Source organism: Lepidochelys olivacea (assembly GCF_965140295.1).
Source record: "Lepidochelys olivacea isolate rLepOli2 genome assembly, chromosome: 11".
Lineage (NCBI taxonomy): Eukaryota > Metazoa > Chordata > Testudines > Cheloniidae > Lepidochelys > Lepidochelys olivacea.
The window spans coordinates 41,670,075-41,688,628 of NC_140421.1; the positions used below are offsets into that span (position 1 = coordinate 41,670,075).

The 18,554-nt window shown below is 39.0% G+C and overlaps 1 protein-coding gene across 2 annotated transcripts in view; it reads left to right on the top strand.

The window, feature by feature from the left end:
* MAP3K20 (mitogen-activated protein kinase kinase kinase 20) overlaps positions 1 to 18,554 on the top strand; it is a 125,989-nt gene that overhangs the window by 24,161 nt on the left and 83,274 nt on the right. For both annotated transcript variants that reach the window (XM_084643368.1, XM_084643367.1), the window contains exon 3: positions 16,746 to 16,833. In XM_084643368.1, coding sequence (XP_084499494.1) covers positions 16,746 to 16,833 — 88 coding nt within the window. The remainder of the gene's footprint in view (positions 1 to 16,745; positions 16,834 to 18,554) is intronic.

Here is an 18,554-nt window from a genome sequence, read left to right on the forward strand (position 1 = left end):
TCAGTTTGTTCAGGTCAATGGCTAGTTCATTCCAAGTTCAGAAACCCACTGGGAGCTGAATAAGCGGGAACACTTGTTTTCCTCTTGAAATCTGTGCATAAAATCTAGATGTGAGAGGATGGGATCTACTACTTCCAAAATGTTGAAGGACATAGTGACCAGAAATAATCAGCTCAACTCAAAAAGAAAAGGAGTACTTGTGGCACCTTAGAGACTAACCAATTTATTTGAGCATAAGCCTTCACAGCTCACTTACAGATACGTCCCCTATTTAATCGATCAATTAGTTTTAAATGCAAAACATGGTTTAATAAACTTCTTGATCTTTTCTTTATTATGTATCCAGCACACTTAAGGTAGTTGCATTTAATAAAATACAACAAAAACATTAAAATGCTATTTATGTATTTTTAATTTAATTTGCATTTCCACCCAAATAGAGCTTGCCAAAAATCACAAGAAAAAATTAATCATCTGTTAAATAAGAAATGCATCTTCACCATTTTCTAACATCATAAAAATGGAAAAATGAAGTAAGTTAAGCTATATAATTGCTTAAATAAATATGTATAGATGTAGTGTATCTTCCTGGTTAGGAAAAAAGCACCAAATTTAGCATAAAGTCTATATTTAGTTGCAAATCAACATGTTTTATTGGTTATCAACCAATGAGGCTCAGTCTTTCTTTGGGAACATAACTAAAAAGTACAACTGCAAAACATGATTAAAATTGATGATTTAAATCAGTTTCCTACTTGCTGATTTCAATCTTGATTAAAATCCGTGATTTAAATTGCTTTGATTTAAATCATTCCACCCTGACACCATATCAGACAAAAATGATTTTTCTGTTTGTTTTATATGGACTGTGTCCCTTTTAATCACCTAGACCAATTAAGCGGCTATGTGCTCTGTTTATAATGATCTCTTTGTAAGGCATTTGCATATTAAGGTGACAATTATGGTATAAATGCTTAGTGACAGAAAGATAAAAATCTAAACCGTTTAGTCATGCTACCTGTTATATGTTCTGTTGGTAGTATCCTGTACAGGAATTTGTAAAAGCCCTGGCGTCTAGTATTGTGTCCAGAATTCCACTGGCTTCTACTCCTGGTTTCCCCTTCTCTATCTATATAGGTATTGATACCAAAATTATTACCATGGTCTTTTCCCTAGAAGAGCTAACTCATTCTCTCTTTTCTTGGCTATAACTTGATCCATTTGGACATTGATGATATGCCCTAAATATACCTTCCATTTATAAGGGTCTCAAAACCGCTTTTTACAAATAATTCTGTGTGTAGAATTCTATTATTTTCACTAACTGGGAACCATAATATGAATTAGTACTTCCATGAGTAAGTAAACATACCAATGTTTTGTAATAATTTTCTAAATCACCCAATGAAATATTGTGCTACTTTTTTTTTTTTGCCTTACTCTGTGGAAATATTATAGAAATAGAGCAGGTTCTTTGCTTTTTCCCCAAGAATTTCCTGAGATTAGTATTCAGCAAGAGCCCTAATAGGGTGCATGGCTGGAGAAATTCTTTCAGAATAAGGCCATGTCTACACTGCAAACTTCAGTTGATGCAAATTACATTGGCAAACATATGTTGGTATATTGCTCAGGTGTGTATAAATGGCTGCTTGTGTTGGTGCAGTGCACGCTTACCAGGAGTTCTTGTGTCAATGTAAAGTGCAGTGTACTGCGGGTAGCGATCCCAGTGTGTGATGTGCCGCCATCTGGTGCAATGCCTTTTGGGACATGTTTGCAATGTGTTGTGGGATAGTAATGACTTGTCCAGGGTTCTCTGGGAGCTAGGGGGTTAGATTCCCAGCATGCAATTTTCTCCATCCTATAATGCCATCCATATCGCATAATTTTCATGCCTTTTTTAAAAAAAAATCCCACAAACCTGCACCACACTCTTTGGTCTCTGCCATCTCTGACAGAAGCCTGGGTACCACAGATCTCTCTACTATTTTCTTGAACATGGCAAATACAGAACGCATGATTCTTATGTATTTGCAGTTGAACGAGCATGGAGAAGGGGAAAGGACCGTGGATAAATGTGGCATGTGCTTTTTTTTACAATGGTCAAATTTCAACATGGCCCAGCCCATCCCCAAATTAACAAGACAAAGTTATCCACTCTTCTTTGTTTTATTCATAGGAAAAGAGGCAGCAGTACAACTAACGGCGTCAGAGTTGGCATCTGTTTTTCATTCCCCTGTGGGGTTAGGCAGGGTAGGGCTATATGGGGAGCACTTTCTTTATATGAATAAGGATGTTCCTTTTATCCTCATGAGAAATCTCAGTGCAACTTTCATGCTGGTTCTCTTCAATCCTCTTCTGAAGGATTCTAGTGATGGCTGCATTATTTCTTCTGCTGCTGTAGAACACTTTCCCATGCCACTCTGTAATGAGTTCATCTGGTATCACTGCAGTAACGAGGCTAGCAGCATACAAGCCCTGTCTTGTTTATTTGGGGGTAAATGGGGTGCGTGGGCATCTTTAAATTGAACCATTTTAAGGAAAAATTCTTCCCACATGTATCCCCGGTCCCTTCTCTTTCTTTAAGCTCATCCACACTTTCCTGGTGGGACTGGCTAGACTCTGGTAGTCTCAAACCGGTCCTGACTCACAGCATGGCTGGAGTTCCTTGCCACATCTCCCCACTCCTCTTCTTCCTTCTGTTTCTCCTCGCTGTTCACAGCAGATTATCTGTCTCTAAGGTATCCATGGTGGTCTGCAGAGTTCTGGTAGGGCGTCTGCCAAGTGTGCCATGCAGGTCGTTGTAAAAGTAGCAGGTGTGCAGCTCAGCACCAGATCTATTGTTGTGCTCTCTAGCCTGGAGGTATCCCTGGTGAAGTTCCTTTGCTTTCCAGTGGCTCTGCCGTTGATCCCTATCGCACCCCTTTTCCTACATCCCCCATACAATTTGCTTGCCGTTGTCCACGTTTCTGTGGCTGGTTTGTAGCTGTGCTTGCAGAGCCTCTTCTCTCCACAAGCCCAGGAGATCCGATGCTTCCTGATCTGACAAATTGCGCAATCAGGAAAGGGCATTTCAGAAACATTTAGGGGATTTTAAAGGAATGTCTGTGGGAGGAGTCTTCTGGTTTTCCTGAGCCTTGGGCAGTGGAGTTTAAAATTGTGACCAGAGCGGTCACTGTTGCAAGGAACCTGGCACTTAATGTCCACCTAACTTTGTAGTTAGGTAGATCAGACTTAAATGACATTTGATACTATAATAGCATTGGTGTTGGTTGTTAGCTCAAGCAGCATGTTGTTTTGCCTTCGAATAATGACCTGAGTTCACTTTTTGGGAAAGAAAGAAGCCCACAGACATCTTCAAAGATCAGGCTAGCAGCTTTCTTTGCCTTTTAAAAAATGTCTACATTTTTCTTTTTTGCTTGGTCAGTGTTTAGAACGATAAAAGAAGAGAATATGATAAAGACCAAGATCTTGTAGATATAGCTCCTTATAATTACATATTCAGCCAAAACAGTACAAAGAAAAACTACAATCCTTTTTCTTTATGTATCATATTCTAGTTTTCTCTTCTCCTTAAATTGGCATTTTGGACTATGTTCACTAGAGCCACTGAAAAGCCTTAGCAGAAAAGAAGGAAACAGAGGGAGGGTAAGAAAGATTCCCAAATGACAACCTTTTGAATAGTCCAAGTTCAATCCCTAAAACAAAAAGTGGAATCTTTTTTTTCTAAATAATGTGCTCTACAGTCTCACCTCTCATCTTGAGAAACATAAAAGAGAAAGTAAAAGAGATGACCCAAATCAGAGTTCCTTTGATAGAAGAAATTCAGCTGTTTTGAACACTTACAATCAAAGGAAGTGGTTTCCCTAATTACATGAACTATGTGAAAGCTCTCAGAATAGCTCTTCCACCCCAGGACTCCTTGCACTTTAGAAGTTTGCATAAAAGCTCACATGGAGAATCAGATGCAAAGTGTTTGATTCAAATTTTATTAGGCAGAAGTGTGCTTACATTAATATTGCTAGGTTTGACAGCTGGTTAAGTTTAGACCACAATCCTGATTTCGATGGGTGAATTTCGGTCCCACAGTTTTAAATCTTTCACTCTTCGGGTTCTGTAGCAAGACATCCTTTTAAGAGAACTGTGACAATGGAAAAATTGAGACAGGATGGTGGGGTCTTTTGATTGTGAGCCGCCGGGTGAGGATTTTTCACCTTGATTGTATTTATACATTGTTTTATAGTTAAAATCCAGCCCTGTCTGCAATAAAAAAGGAAGAATGGTGATATGTTTTTTTTTTAAGAACACCGTTTTGTTAAAATGTGCATTCTGAAAAATTAGTCTCTGAACTCTACAACTTCAGTATAATTCTAGCTATGCCATTTCCGCCAAACTATCAAAAATCTGAATTCAATAAGACCGTTGAACAAAAAAGAATCTTTTCAGACAACTGCTACCAACCTTAATTTTTTTTGGTACATGTTCAATAATAAAGGTACATTTTTCTTAACTAAAACAATCACTTTGTGAATGGGGGGCGGAGAAGGAGGAGGCTTTTATAACCCTAAGATCTGTGTGCCTCAAAATTGCCTGTCAAAAATGATGAATTTTTTGATGGCAAGGAGTGATAAAATGCAAACTTTTATAACAATGCAGAATCTAAAGTAACATCAAGACCAAAATTTGTACTTGTGGGTAACTAAAGTTAGGTACCTAATTGTGCTGGCTGAATTTTTCAATTTCAATTTAATTGAAATTTCAGATTTTGGCAAAATAAATGGTAATTTGTTTTTATGAAAAATGATCCCATTTTTCAACCAGCTATAGTAGCTAAAACTTAATTTGATTGTGCCATCAGAGCAGCTGGAGTAGGGCCCAGAATCAGGCCTTTGACTTTAGTCCATTGTCAAATTGAGGTCTTTGACCAAAATGATCAATGCTGTCTCTTTGGCCTGTATATGGCAGAAATCAGACTGAAATTAATCAACGAATTATAAGCAGTACCGGTACTGTCAGATTTGTATTGTCACAACTTATCAATAAGCTTCCCTCAAAAAGGGGACATTAGAGACTGTCTGCTGAGATGACTTCTTGAGGAGGCACCTGACAATCTCTTGTCTGAGAGATCCTGGCAGCTTGCCACCTCAGAGAGAAAGGTGTCAACCACCTCAACAAATACTGAACCTTGTGGTCCGCCACAAAATTTTGTCTGCCAATAGGGACGTGATTTCCAGATCAAAGCACCTCCAGAACCTCAGTGAGCAATCCAGGGCAAAACCCAAACAGAGAAGATCTTGTATTTGTCCCACCCCTTAATACAAAACTGTTATTTTGATTTTAATTTTAATTTTCTTATCCACAATGTAGGTAGGTGGAGAACTGCTTCTCCTGAGAAATATCTGACTGTACCAGAACATAGTTGTTAACCGCCTAGACTTCAAAATACTTTATGCAGCAGTCCGATTCAGAATGTGATTTCCATGAGCAGCAGCCTGTTCCTGTATCCTATCTGATATGTGTGGGTTTTTTTGTACAGTGTCTAGCACAATGGGTCACTGATTTGGAGGTTTCTAAGTGCTAGTGTAATACAAATTCCAGCTTCCTTTCTTTCTTCATCTGTCAAATGTATACAAAGATCATCTATAAAGGTGGTGCAAAAAGAAGTTGGGGAGTGGTGGGAAAAATGTTATTTTTAACCTCAAAATGCGAAGATCTATAATTTCCTCACGGTTCTTACATGTAATTCTTTATTGTGTATATAACTTCTTCTAATTTCCTATTACATGTGTGCATGGTTCCCATTTCATATTTGTGTGTCTGACATTTGTTTGGGTTTCTTTTTCCACCTAATAAAAGTTGAAAGCGTTGATTGGTGGGATGCAGCTCAGTGGAATTGGCAGTACAGTAATAGACAAATACAGAAATAGAAGTAAACAAGGTTTCATATGGTTATAATGATGTTTCTAGGTTCTAATGTATTCATCCCAAAATATACTGTGGTTTTGAACTGTACTGTTTTTCATATACACAACTACAGTAAATATTTCAATATCCAGCTGTCTTCCACCCACCATTCGCACATGTCTTTTAAACCATTTTGAGGAGGTGTGATGGTGGTGGTGAGGGTCATGTATGTCCACTGCTTCTTAACAGTCTACTGTTGTTAAAGACAATTAGTACTTTGCCATTAACTTCACTGGGGCCAGGATCAGTCCCTGAATTAACAACATGTTTCTAAGTTTCCATTTCCTAGCAGACATGAAGCTACTGCTGTATTACACACTTTCATTTGCGGCGGCTGTCTTGGATTCTTGTTTTGATTTAGAGTTTGGGTTTTTTTTTGTTTTAATCAACAGAATTTTTAAAAAGTAAACCTTTTATTTTAAGGAATTTTAAGATAACCAGTGCAACATTAAATCACATTTCCAAATAATCATTAATATGTCTCTGTTGTCAGAAAGCAAATAGGTAGAAATAGAGGTCTAGAAGCTGAGAGGGATTCTGTATAGAGAATTCAGCACAGAAGTAGGAAGATTAGAGGAAAACCAGAACACAGATGTCAAACACACAATGTAGTAGCAGAGCTGGTCAATTTTTGTGTGCAAAGGTTCTTCATCCAAAAACTGGTGTTTTCTTTCCTTTCTTTTTTGAAAGCTTGATTTCATGAAAAATTATCAGTTTTCACATGTTATGAAATTTCCTGACACTCATCAATATTTGAATGAAAACTTTTAAATCATTATTAATTGAAATAATTTTCAAAATCATTACAGAAAAAGTTGATGCAATTTCCGTTTAAAATTATGAAAAAGTGGAAACAATTTCAACATTTTAAAAAATTTGTCATTTTTTGAACATCTCTACCGAGTAGGTTTATTATTTATCAGCCATGTTTCTACATAAAATTAAAATTTTCAACCTTAAACAAGGCAATATATTAACTGTTCTGAAAATGAGATAAAGACCATATATCCTGAAACGTTTTGAGTTCTTGCTGTCACTTGTACAGGACTTTTCAAGTCCTTTGTGGAGGATTCCAGCTGTTGAGACCTAGCCTAGAGCACTTCCCTCAACAAGCCTTCAGCCATACAGATATGGATAGGGCTGTCGCTCTCGCCATCCACTTTTGTCTGGAAGGGGATAGGATTGAAGATTGCCCTCTATGGTTGGAGAAGAGCTCAGTGTGGACAGAATGATGTAGTAGGCTGGATTCTTATGTTCCAGAAGGCCAGCTTGGCAATTTTTGCCTAGGGAAAATTACAGTTTTCATGACTGAGTTTGAGAAAATACTTAGCTGAAAGATAACTTCATTGGAAAAGTGGATCACAGTCCATTCTTCATTACCTCTGTTGGAGAGTCTATGCTAATTGTTCAGTGGAGAGTCCAGTTGAATATCTCCAAGACAGTTCTCTGCTTCTCTAACAGATTGGGAACTCTTCAGTTGTTCAGACATTTTTATCTTAATTGAAACAGTATATAAAACTTCTAAAAAAGTGTGAAGTATCCAACACTGTTATCTTTAACATAATAAGTCTAGCAGCAGCCTCTGGAAATGCCCATCCCCTCCAGGATGCTGATGATCATTAGGTTGTTGCATTGAGTTTGAACCCCCAGGTCTCCACTTTTTCTTTTTTCAGCCAGGATTTAAATGATTGTCTTTTCCAAGTGCTGGGATGCTTGAAGAGAGTCCTCTAGGGAGGAGGGTTGTTCTGCTTGTTGTATTTGTGCTGTTGTCCCTAGCAAAGTTGTTCACATAAGATTTGTAGTGACTTTGATCTCTAAAATGATCTCCTCTGACATTCTTGCTTTTCCTCAAGTACAGCAGTATCCTGATCAGGTCAGTACCCATTTCACCTGCTTTTGGAAAATGGGCAGAAATTTTTGGCATTTCACTACTTCTCTGTTCTTCTGGAGAATTCGAGATCTGGGTTAACATCTTCTCAGAAAGTCATAAGAGGTTCACTTGCAAAACAATGTAGAAAAAAAGAAAAGATTATCCTAAATCTAACAGAAAACCAGAGTGACCCTGTTGGGTAAAGATACTGTTTTCTAGGAGTCTGGGTATTTCAAACCTGATGCTTAGAGAACTATTCTACCCCTCCCAGAGTTATCCAGTGTTGCTGTGTGTTTTGACAGCTTTCATTTTTAACTGATCCCAGATACTAAAGTTTGTATTTTCAAATACAGTTCACAGAACGTGACTAATTTCTGAAATCTTACATGTGTTTCCTTACAACTATACGGTATCTTTATCTTTTAAATGATTTTGCTGTTGTAAACCAACAGAAAATCAGTAACCATAACAAAAACCAAATGTTCCTGGCAGATTTCAGTCTGTCATGAGTGCTAGTATAAAATTTAGATATGGTTCCATGCTGTATACTGAATAATGTAATGCTCCTATGGGATTTGTCTAGGCTTCAGTGGGTTTCTTATTGAAATCCATGGGAAAGGAGGTGTTTATCCTTTATGTCAGTGCCATGTTTTAACAGATGGCAGTGTATTTGTATCTGAAAAAGTAGTTTTCAAACTTTTTTGAGCCTGTTGTAGTGATAATTTTATGTATAAAGTGCCCTTACTGAGAGTTATCCTAGTTTCTGTAGCTTTTGTCAGCAATCTTTCCTTCCCTCATTGACAGGAGATTGTTGCCCACAATATAATGAAGACAAAGGCCCAGATTCTGCAGTTGATCCTCCCAAGTTTATTTTGACCTTTGCATGTAATGTGTGCAATGCTGGGAATTGACTAGGGCTCTGCATGGTTTCTTGGGTCTCCCATTGTGGTGCCAGTTGCAAGATTAAGGCCCAAGTTAGCTGTGTATTATCTCTCATCGATTATATCATAGTATCTTTAGGAAAAAATCTCCCAGGAACTTCTGATGTACCAGTCTCTCTCTTCTCTAATTTTTTTAGCTGAACTGTCTTTTAAAATTGTGGTGTTCTGACAGGGAAGTCTTCCAGATTCTAAAAATCAGTGGATTCTGTTTATAATCCAATAGCTTTAAAGTTGCCTTGAAAACGGCAGAATTATAAGCAAAGGTAAAAATAACAAATTATAGAATATTATAAAAGCCTGTTTCCTATTCAAGGGATCCATTTCCAATATACTTTAATATTAAATATTTAATACTATAAAAAATCTACATGCTTGTTGCTACAAAATACAAGTTAAATATATAAACTTCCAAGATCTACATACAGTTGCACAAACCTACAACAACAGATAATGACCACATTTTATAACACCTTTTCTACTCCAGCAACACATTACACTAAATTACAGAACTGAGATACTTTGGGGCTATATTTCTTTTTTAGACTTTTACTAAACAATTAATATGCAATATATAAAATAAAGTGACCACCAACATATTTTTATTACAAAAGAAAAAAAAAGTGGATGGGGGTAGTGTGTATAAAACAAGCAGGAAAATAATATATAATCTTCCATTACACAGCAGTGGGAACTGGGCTGGATCCCATCATTTTCCGTTTTTACACATTGTAGCCATTGGGGCTTTTTAAAAAGATGTCGAATTTCAGCAACAAAAACGTGATACTGGTTTTGGGTGTGAGCTGGACACCACTCAAACATGCTTCCAACCTTAACTTTTTAAATGATTTTTTTTGTATATCTTTGTAAAAGTACCCAAGAGAGTAAGATTTTTTTTAAACAAAAGTACTAACAATGTAACTTCAATAGTGCAATTAACTTTTATTTTCTTTGTGTGGCTGGTGAATCAGTGCTAGCATAATACTGAATATGTGAATCTCCTATACTAGAAACTAGATAATTTCTTAGGTCTTAAAATTTTTACTTCTTTCAGATGGGCTGTGGAAAGTTAAATTGGGACAGGTAATCCCCTAAATGGAATATAAACCAAATCAACCTCCTCCCCCTCCAGCTTTAAGTCAATATGCAAGCAGGGCTTTCATAATTTATTTGCAATTTGAAGTCAACCATGAGATGTGTATTGGAGAGAGCACAGTCCTCACCAGAGCAAAATATAACTCTGCTTATTTACTGTTAAAAGTTCTCATTGAATGTTCCTTAAATATCAAAGTCTTTTGACTACTCTGCATCATGTGTTTTTCATCCTACTTTGCTAATATGAAAGAAGATTTAATGGGTTTAACAAACATGTCCTTAATTGGACAATAATTGGCTTCTGCTGACTAACAGCTTTTCAGGTTCTCCTTGGGGTCTCTGGGGCATGAAAACTACTGACCCCTTCCTTATAAAACTTTATGAGAAAATGCACAAATGATTTCCTGGCAGGGTCTAAAAAACCAATGGGGTTTATATTCTGCTTTTGATTTTCATGTTAGCTGCTAAACTGTTTGATCACTACCTATCATTGTTACGTGTTTATTTTAAAGAGTTTTTTCATTCCAGACGATTTTTAAAAAATCCCTCCATTTACTGCATATTGTAGAGGGATGGGGAAGGCGGAACCTCATGACAAGTAATAGAATGTAAGTTCTAAGACTTGAAATATAGCATGACTGTAGTCTTAAGAGAACTAACTTATGCACATTTGAGAATGAGCAGGAAATATAAACAGTTTATTAAGCATCATATTCAGTTTAGCTTTAGAAAGAATGTCATTAAAATAATAGCCAGTAAGGGCCAGTTCCTGCTTCCATTGAAATCTGTGGGAGCTCTAGCACTGACTACAGAGGTGAGGCTATTTTTGTTAACTCTTTTTTCACACTTTTATTTAAATATTACCAGGTTTATTTTGATCCGGTATGTCATTAAACAAAGAAGTGATACATTTAAAGCAAACCAGTGCCTGCCCCAAACTCTACACAATTTTATGATCCATCTGTTAGTCTGCCCTAGTACTTTGTGTTTGTGTTGTAATTTTAGATATTAAGCTCCTTAATATTTTGTCCTTGGGCATGTGTTTTCTCTATGTTTAAGGGCCAGCCATTCTTTCAGCAGTCAACCAATAATACTTTTAACCCTAAACCTTTATCAGCATTTTGTGTTTAATTTAGTCTTGATAATCAGTAAATAGAATAGTTTTAAATGAAACATTAACACTGTTATCCCAATTGGCCATTCTTACAGTGTAGAGAACGTCATGGGAACAGCTAAGATTTAAACTCTCCCAGGAATATGTTGGAGTTCAAAGCCCTTAAATGCTGTAAGACTTTGGGACTAAATCGTTGTCAAGTCTGCTTTAAATTGTTCTAAATGATTCTGAAGATTTCGATTATAAGCACAGCAAACATTTATTTACAGGAATGTAAATAATCAAACTCTATTGCATAATACATTAATAAATTTTAGAAAACACTTAGGGATGTTCCGCTAATCAGATTGCTGGAGTAGCTAAACATTTCTAACCCTGCAATTTTGCATAGAGTGAAGGTGCCTCATGCTGTGCAATTAACTGATTTATTAACAACAAAGTTGGTTGGCTGCTGGCTGGCCTGATGGTCTAAGGAGAATCAGTATTTATTTCCAAATTTGATCTGAAGCAGCATGCTCAGACAAAGGGTGGGGGAAAGATGCACTCTGTGTATTCTCCAGTGCTACCTCTGCAGCTCCCTCATCGCCACCGCACAGCCAGCTGGAATAATAAGTGGTGATGACTGGTAATGGAATCACTTGACTGGTGTGACTGGTTCATATGGAATCACTTGGACTTTTTTAGATCGAGGCCTTGCATAGTTTTGGAGGGTTGACAAGCTGCCTTTCTTCATTGTAGAGCAACAAGGTAGGTGAGGTAATCTTTTTATTGGACCAATAAAAAGATTGGTGAAAAAGATATGCTTTTGAGCTACACAGAGTTCTTCTTCAAGTATGGGAAAGGTATTCAGAGTATCACAGCTAAATACAAGGTAGAACAGACTGTTTAAGGTAAGTAGTTAACACATATGCCAAGGGACCATTCAAAGTGAAGTGGCCAGTTAGGAGGGCGGTTTGCTGCGAACCCGAAGGCTCAGGTTTCATTTTGTTTTTCAACACAGAAGTGTTGGCTTCTCCCACAGGGTGTTTTGCAGCCCAGTCACCTGTGGGGCAGGGCAGCAAATCCTCTTGGTCACCACCATATAAGTGGCGTCCGACCGGCACAGCAGGAAGGTTAAGGATCTGTTGTTCTCGCTGCCCCAGTAACTAGACCAGATTAGGAGAATCAGTGGCGAACCACGTCTTTTCCCCCTAAAAGGTGCAGACTAGTGAGAAAATCAGCGAACCTCAAGAGGAGACCCCCTCCCATTCTCTGCTACCAGACTGTTTGTGGGAGCTTGGGGCTTCTGCCCTTCGTCGGGGGTGGTGGGGCTAGGGGCTTCTGCCCAGCTGGGAGGGGGGTCTCATGTCTTCAGCCCCGTGGGTGGCACCTACCAGGGCTCAGGGAAGAGTGGGGCTGAAGCCCTGACTGGCATCTCCCAAGGGGCTGAAGTCCCTAGCCCTGCTACCCATCGCAGGGCTGAATCCCCAAGCCCCAGCAGATGCGCCCCTGCTGTCAGACTTCTGAAGATTGTCGTATACAGCTTGGAGGGTCAGTAAGTTTGGCAACCCCCATAAGTCATAATCAGTGCCTTTATTAAAACCATGATTGCGTGCCTAGCAAAGTTATGAATGTAAGATCTCAGGCTCATCTTTTTGAAGGTGTACAGGTTTCCTTTGAGGATGATGACTGAGAAGACCAATATGGAATATTCATTTTGTGAAAAGTGTTCACCCACAGGTGATATGGTGGTTTTGTCTTTCATTTTTCTGTGTGAGTTCATTTGAGAGTGTAGTGATTGTCTGGTTTCACCCACACAGTTGTTGGGGCATTTAGTGCACTGGATAAGGTACACCACATGTTGTGATAGACGTGTAGGACCCATGGATCTTGAAAGATGTGTTGTGGGGGGTTTTGATCACAGTAGCAGTAGAGATATGTCTGCAGGTTTTGCATCTGTTGTTCTGGCCAGGTCTGGTTCCGTTTTGAGTTGGTGGATCCTGGTCCTTGGGGAGCTTGCTTCTGATGAGGACCTTAGAGAGGCCAGAAAAGGAGGTTCAGAACAGATTTCTTTCAGGATGTGGTCTCCATCAAGTATGGGTTGTAATTGTTTAACGATCAAGTGGATTGTCGTATGAGGTGGTAGGTGACAACTAGGGGTGTGCAGTTGGAAGGGTTTTTTTACGTACTGAAACTGGTTCTCTTGGAGTATTTGAGTGGCCTATTTCATGATGTGATCTACTTCTCTGGTGAAGTGTCCTTGTTTGGTGAAAGCAGTTTTAAGTGTGTTAATGTGTGTATCCCATACTTTCTCCTCGGAGCATATTCTGTGATTTCCAAGAGCCTGGCTGAAGATAAGATTTCTTGGTGTGTTTGGGTTGTTTACTAGATTTACGAAAGTAAGTGTGGTGATCTGTGGATTTCTTGTCTATAGTTGTCTGCAGGGTTCCATTGTTGAAGCTGATCATGGTGTCCAGGAAGTTGATGCTGGTCTGGGAGTGTTTTAAAGATAGCTTGATGGATGTGTGGTGGAGGTTGAAGTTGTGGTGGAAATCTATGAGGGAGTTTAGGTCATCTGTCCAGAGGATGAAACTATCATCCAGAAATTCTTCCCTTGTATCTATTTTGAATGGAATTCACAATCTGACATTAAGGCCTTGTCTACACACAGGAATAACTGCAATTCAGCCATCAATCAATCTACCTGTATTGGTGCTAACTCCTAAGTGTAAGCAAGAGCAAGCCAGGCCTTGCATCAGCTGAGGGCTGATCTGCACTGGGAACTTACATCAGCATAGCTACATCTCTCAGGGGGTTGAAGAAGCCACACCCAAGATCATTGGGGTGTGAGGTGTAGGGTCCGGCCGGGAGGCGCTTACCATAGGCAGCTCCCAGGCAGCTGTGCAGAGGGGCTTAGCCAGGCTGCCTGCCTGCCCTGGCCCCGTGCTGCTCCCGGAAGCATCTGGCTGCTGGCATGTCTCTGCAGCCCTTGGGGCAGAGTGGGGCAGTGGGTCTCTGTGTACTGCACGTGCCCACAAGCATTGTCCCGGCAGCTCCCATTGGCCGGTTCCTGGCCAGTGGGAGCTGCAGGGACGATTCTTGTGGCGGATACAGCACGTAAAGCTGCCTCTCTCCCATTTTCCTCCCCCCAGGGGCCACAGAGACGTGTCAGCAGCCCGTTGCTTTCGGGAGCAGCGTGGGGCCAGGGCAGGCAGGGAGTCTGTCTGAGCCCCGCTGCATCACCAGTCTTTTAGCGGCCCGGAGATTGCAGAGGCTCCAGGATTGACCGCAATCAGTGGTTTGGTGACCACTGCACTGTAGCAGCGCAGCTGCAGTGGTTTAAGTGTAGACATATCCTGAGCCAATTGGGATTTATCTTTACATGTATTTGGTATACATCCTGATTAGTTCAAGCAGTGAAGGCCCTGGCTTGCCTTGGCTACATTCAAGGGTCAGCATAGGCAGAGATATACTTATTGGTGGCCAGTAAATGCTGTATTGTATTGGAGGATAGCCAAGGCTCAGGGGGCCCTAATACTGACAGCGAAGAACACAGAGAATTCTTATTGATGCATATGTATTTGCACTAGAATACAAAGCACAGCACTAATAGATACCATATAGATGGTGTTTAGAGGCATCTCTGATGAGATCTGTTCAGTACCTAGTTTACAGATATCCGCAGCATACTAGCCACGATGACAGTTGGTGTTCATTTTTCATTGGCAAATGGACAGAAAGGTTAAACTATCCTTTCAACAGGAGAGATGATTCTGAGAGGTCAAGGTTGGGCACAATGTCAAGGTGCTCTGAGGTAGCTTGCACTCCTGCTGCTTGCACTCGGTGTGTCTTGTGAGTAAAGACAGGACTTCATGTTCTAGTGATGCCACACTTCATGAGTATTAATTTAATTGAAATATGTATTTTAATGTACTTCGCTTTGTCTTCTAATTTCTTGTCAATGGTTTAGTTTTCAAACATAGCAAAGTAGTTTGCTTTGGTTTTCTGATTCACGCCCCCCCACACACAAAATGCTGTCCAATCTGCGCTTCAGTGGAATACATATTGTTAATATAATAGACATCTTAACAGAGATCAGCAAGTGCTTAGGTTCATCCAGATCTGTTTTAGAATATTGTGTGATGAGTGGTTGGTAATGCGATGTGATTATTGCTATTATTATTATTATTTATTATTGTGACTAGCCAAGGACTTATCCTATGACTGGGTGTGGGGTATCATCAATAAATTAGATGCCATTTGTGGTTGTCCTGTATGTCAAGTTGTAGTTCAACAGTGTGTCCAGGCGGTGTATGACTGAGCCAGTTAGGGCCAGTTTTCCAAAGGTGTTTAGGTACCTAAAGTTGCAGATAGGCACCTACGGGGATTTTCATAAGTGCCCAGATGCTTTGAAAATCCCACTAGGCACCTATTTGTGTTTAGGCAACTGGTGGTGAATCCCACCTCTGGCACAGTTGCTTAGGTAGGTGCAAATTAAATGCCCTTGCACCCACCTGGGTGAATCAGGTCCTCCAGCATTGAAATTCACAATAACCTTACAAAAGCCTCAAATATGATTTTGCAGCTCTGATGAAAACATCATGAGATTCTTTTTAAATCAAAATTATTTAATTATGCTGTGGAGAGACAGAACTTTGAAAAAGAATTTTGAAACTCTCCATGCATCATACATACAGAAATGATTGTACCACACCTGTAGAATATAAATTCTATATCCTATTGAAGTTGTTTGTGCATTAAACTCTGTTCATTTGTGATAACTCAAATCTCATTGAGCAGGGGAAACAGCATAGTACACTGTGCAATCAGAAATCTTGGGGTTAAGTTCAAGGTTATGATTAAACTTTTGCATTGAGCGTGTGCAAACCATAGCACACCAGTTAAAGGTGTTAATTCAAAACCTTGATGAAGTTATTTGGAAAAGGCTGCAAGAGAAACTATTGTAACCTTGTGAAATGTTTACTTATTACACATCCATAGGCTTCCACATATGCACGTGTATATTCATTCCATGGCACTCAGTACAAAATCTAGAGACAAATTAGGTTTGTTTTGCCAGTGGCTTTATATTTGTTAGGATGGTGGTAGCTGCTGTAATAAAGCTAGCCAAAATCCCTTATTTTTTTATGTATTTGTACTCAGTGGGGATGACTGCTTTACTGACCATGACTTTGTTTCCTTCCAATGCTTGAGACTGATCTAGCTAGTAGAAGCTCAGAGGTTAATGTAATATTTCAAGGAAGGCATTTTTGTGAGGGATAATATATAATAGTGTATGGCTGTGTTTCCCTTCTATAACCTTCCATTTCGCGCGTGTGTGTGTGTGTGTGTAAAACAGTAACTTTTTTTTTTAAATCATTGACCATTTTTTAAAAGAAACAGTAATAGTAGTATTTATTATTGGAGCAGACTATAGAGCTGCAAATATTGAGAGGCCCAAATATTAAACACACCATTGTAAAACAAAAACCAACCAACCCCTCCCCCATCTTTTTTGACCAAGATTTTAAAAAAAGCTAGTCTCCGAAATCCTTATTTAGGCACTTTAAAAAGTGGCCTGATTTTCAGAAGTGCTGAGAACGCTGCATTTTCTAAATTCTCTCACAGTGTTTTGAAACAGGTAGGTTTTCTGAGGAGAATACCCCAAGTGGACATTATTTTTCTGATTCATGTATGATGTGTGGTTTGTGCATAGAGTCTAATGTATATTATTGCAGTAAATACATTTTATTATTAATTGTCAAACTCTCTTTTGGTTTTTGAACAGGCAGAAATACTCAGTGTACTCAGTCACAAAAACATCATTCAGTTCTATGGAGCCATTATTGAACCTCCTAACTATGGCATAGTTACAGGTGAGGACTCTTCCTTTGACTCTTTTTTCTTTATAATATAGAAGGTCTAACGTTGCTAGATCCTAACTCAAACTGCGAACTGTATGCTTTTATTTTTCTCTTGTAAGTGTATGGCATAAAGTCTTAAATAAACTAATTATATCTACATATTGGAAACCATGTTTCTATTTCTACCTCTGATTAAATGTATTATTGACATTACTGAAATTCTGTCTGAATGCACTTACGGTTGCAATACCTAACTGGTCACATTGCTTGCACCCACATTGAGTCAGTTGCAGGACTGGGGGTTTCTCAACTAGGGCCTTATCTACACTTAAAATTTAGGTTGACTACAGCTACATCAGGCAGGGGTGTGAAAATATCCACATTCCTGAGTGCCATTCCTATGTCGACTCAACCCCCAGTGTAGACACAGCTAAGTTGAAGGAAGAATCCTTCCATTGACCTAGCTACTGTTGTTCAGGGAGATGATGTTCTTACACTAATGGAAAAACCCCCATCTACACTATGGGGTTATGCCAGCATAGCTATGGGACTGTAGCTATGTGTGTGTATAGTTGCCATAGTATAGACATACCTTAGACTAGGCATGTCTCAAATGGAGGTCTCCATCTTATTCTCTCATCACTTTGCATAAATAAATTTCATAGTCCATACTCAGTTTGAATTCATCATCATTTGTCCTGTCATGTAGACCTTGTACATTAGCATTGTAATCCCTGAACCGAGTCAGTTTTTATCACAGAAGGCTTCCTGCATGGCTATATATTTTGTTGGCTTACTGTATCCTACCTGCAAGGTAATATAATGTGCAACCAGTTTCAGTCACCACTGAATTTTTAATAGTTTTGACATTTTGAAAGCAAGTATGGAAATGATGACAAAAACTGCGTCTTCTAAAAGAACCAAAACAATTATTTTTACAAGCTATGAACTGAATTGCATGACAGTCTTTTAACTGCAGGGATATTTTAATGAATGTACTCAACTGGGTATACATGTCTCTCTCTTATCCATTAAGTGAGTTATTGAAGTTTATTTTATTTCTGCAGCCTAACATCTCCCACAATTCTGAGATGTCTGAGCTGTTCTCTCTGCAGTTCTGGAGGTGGTGCCACATTGCAGCACAGCCTGAACTGTCCATGACCCCTTCTCCAGTTTGCCACTAGAATTTTTGTCTTTATATACTGCTCTATATACTTTGCTTCTATATACTGTATAACAGCAGCTAGAGGTGGTTTGCTTTATTCCTGACCATTTCCTTTAACTGTTCTATTTCAATTCATTTTGGAGTTGTATGAAATTTTAGTTTATAATGACTTCACAAGTGCTTTTTATATAAGTTGTTGTAAAACTAGCCAAATATCTAGGACTTGATGTACTACCTGGAAGACCTCTCCCTTTGAAAGTAAACAATCTGTTTCTTTATCCCTCCCTACTTATTTTCACTGCTCACTACTTCCCTACATCTCAATGTAGGAGATAGTGGGCCGCAGAATGGGAAATTCTTGCCTAGTAAGATGCCTAGCAGCATCTCCAGCAATTGACCCCACCCCCTGCTATGTCTTCAGTAGCCAAGGGACAACAATTAATGTTTTATGACTACCGTTTGTGGGCCCATTATCCTAGGTCACTGGTTGGTATTCAGTTAATTGGTACTATCGAGTTCTAACATCTTTTACACAGCTTTGTAATTAAATTATCTGGCGGGAAGCTGG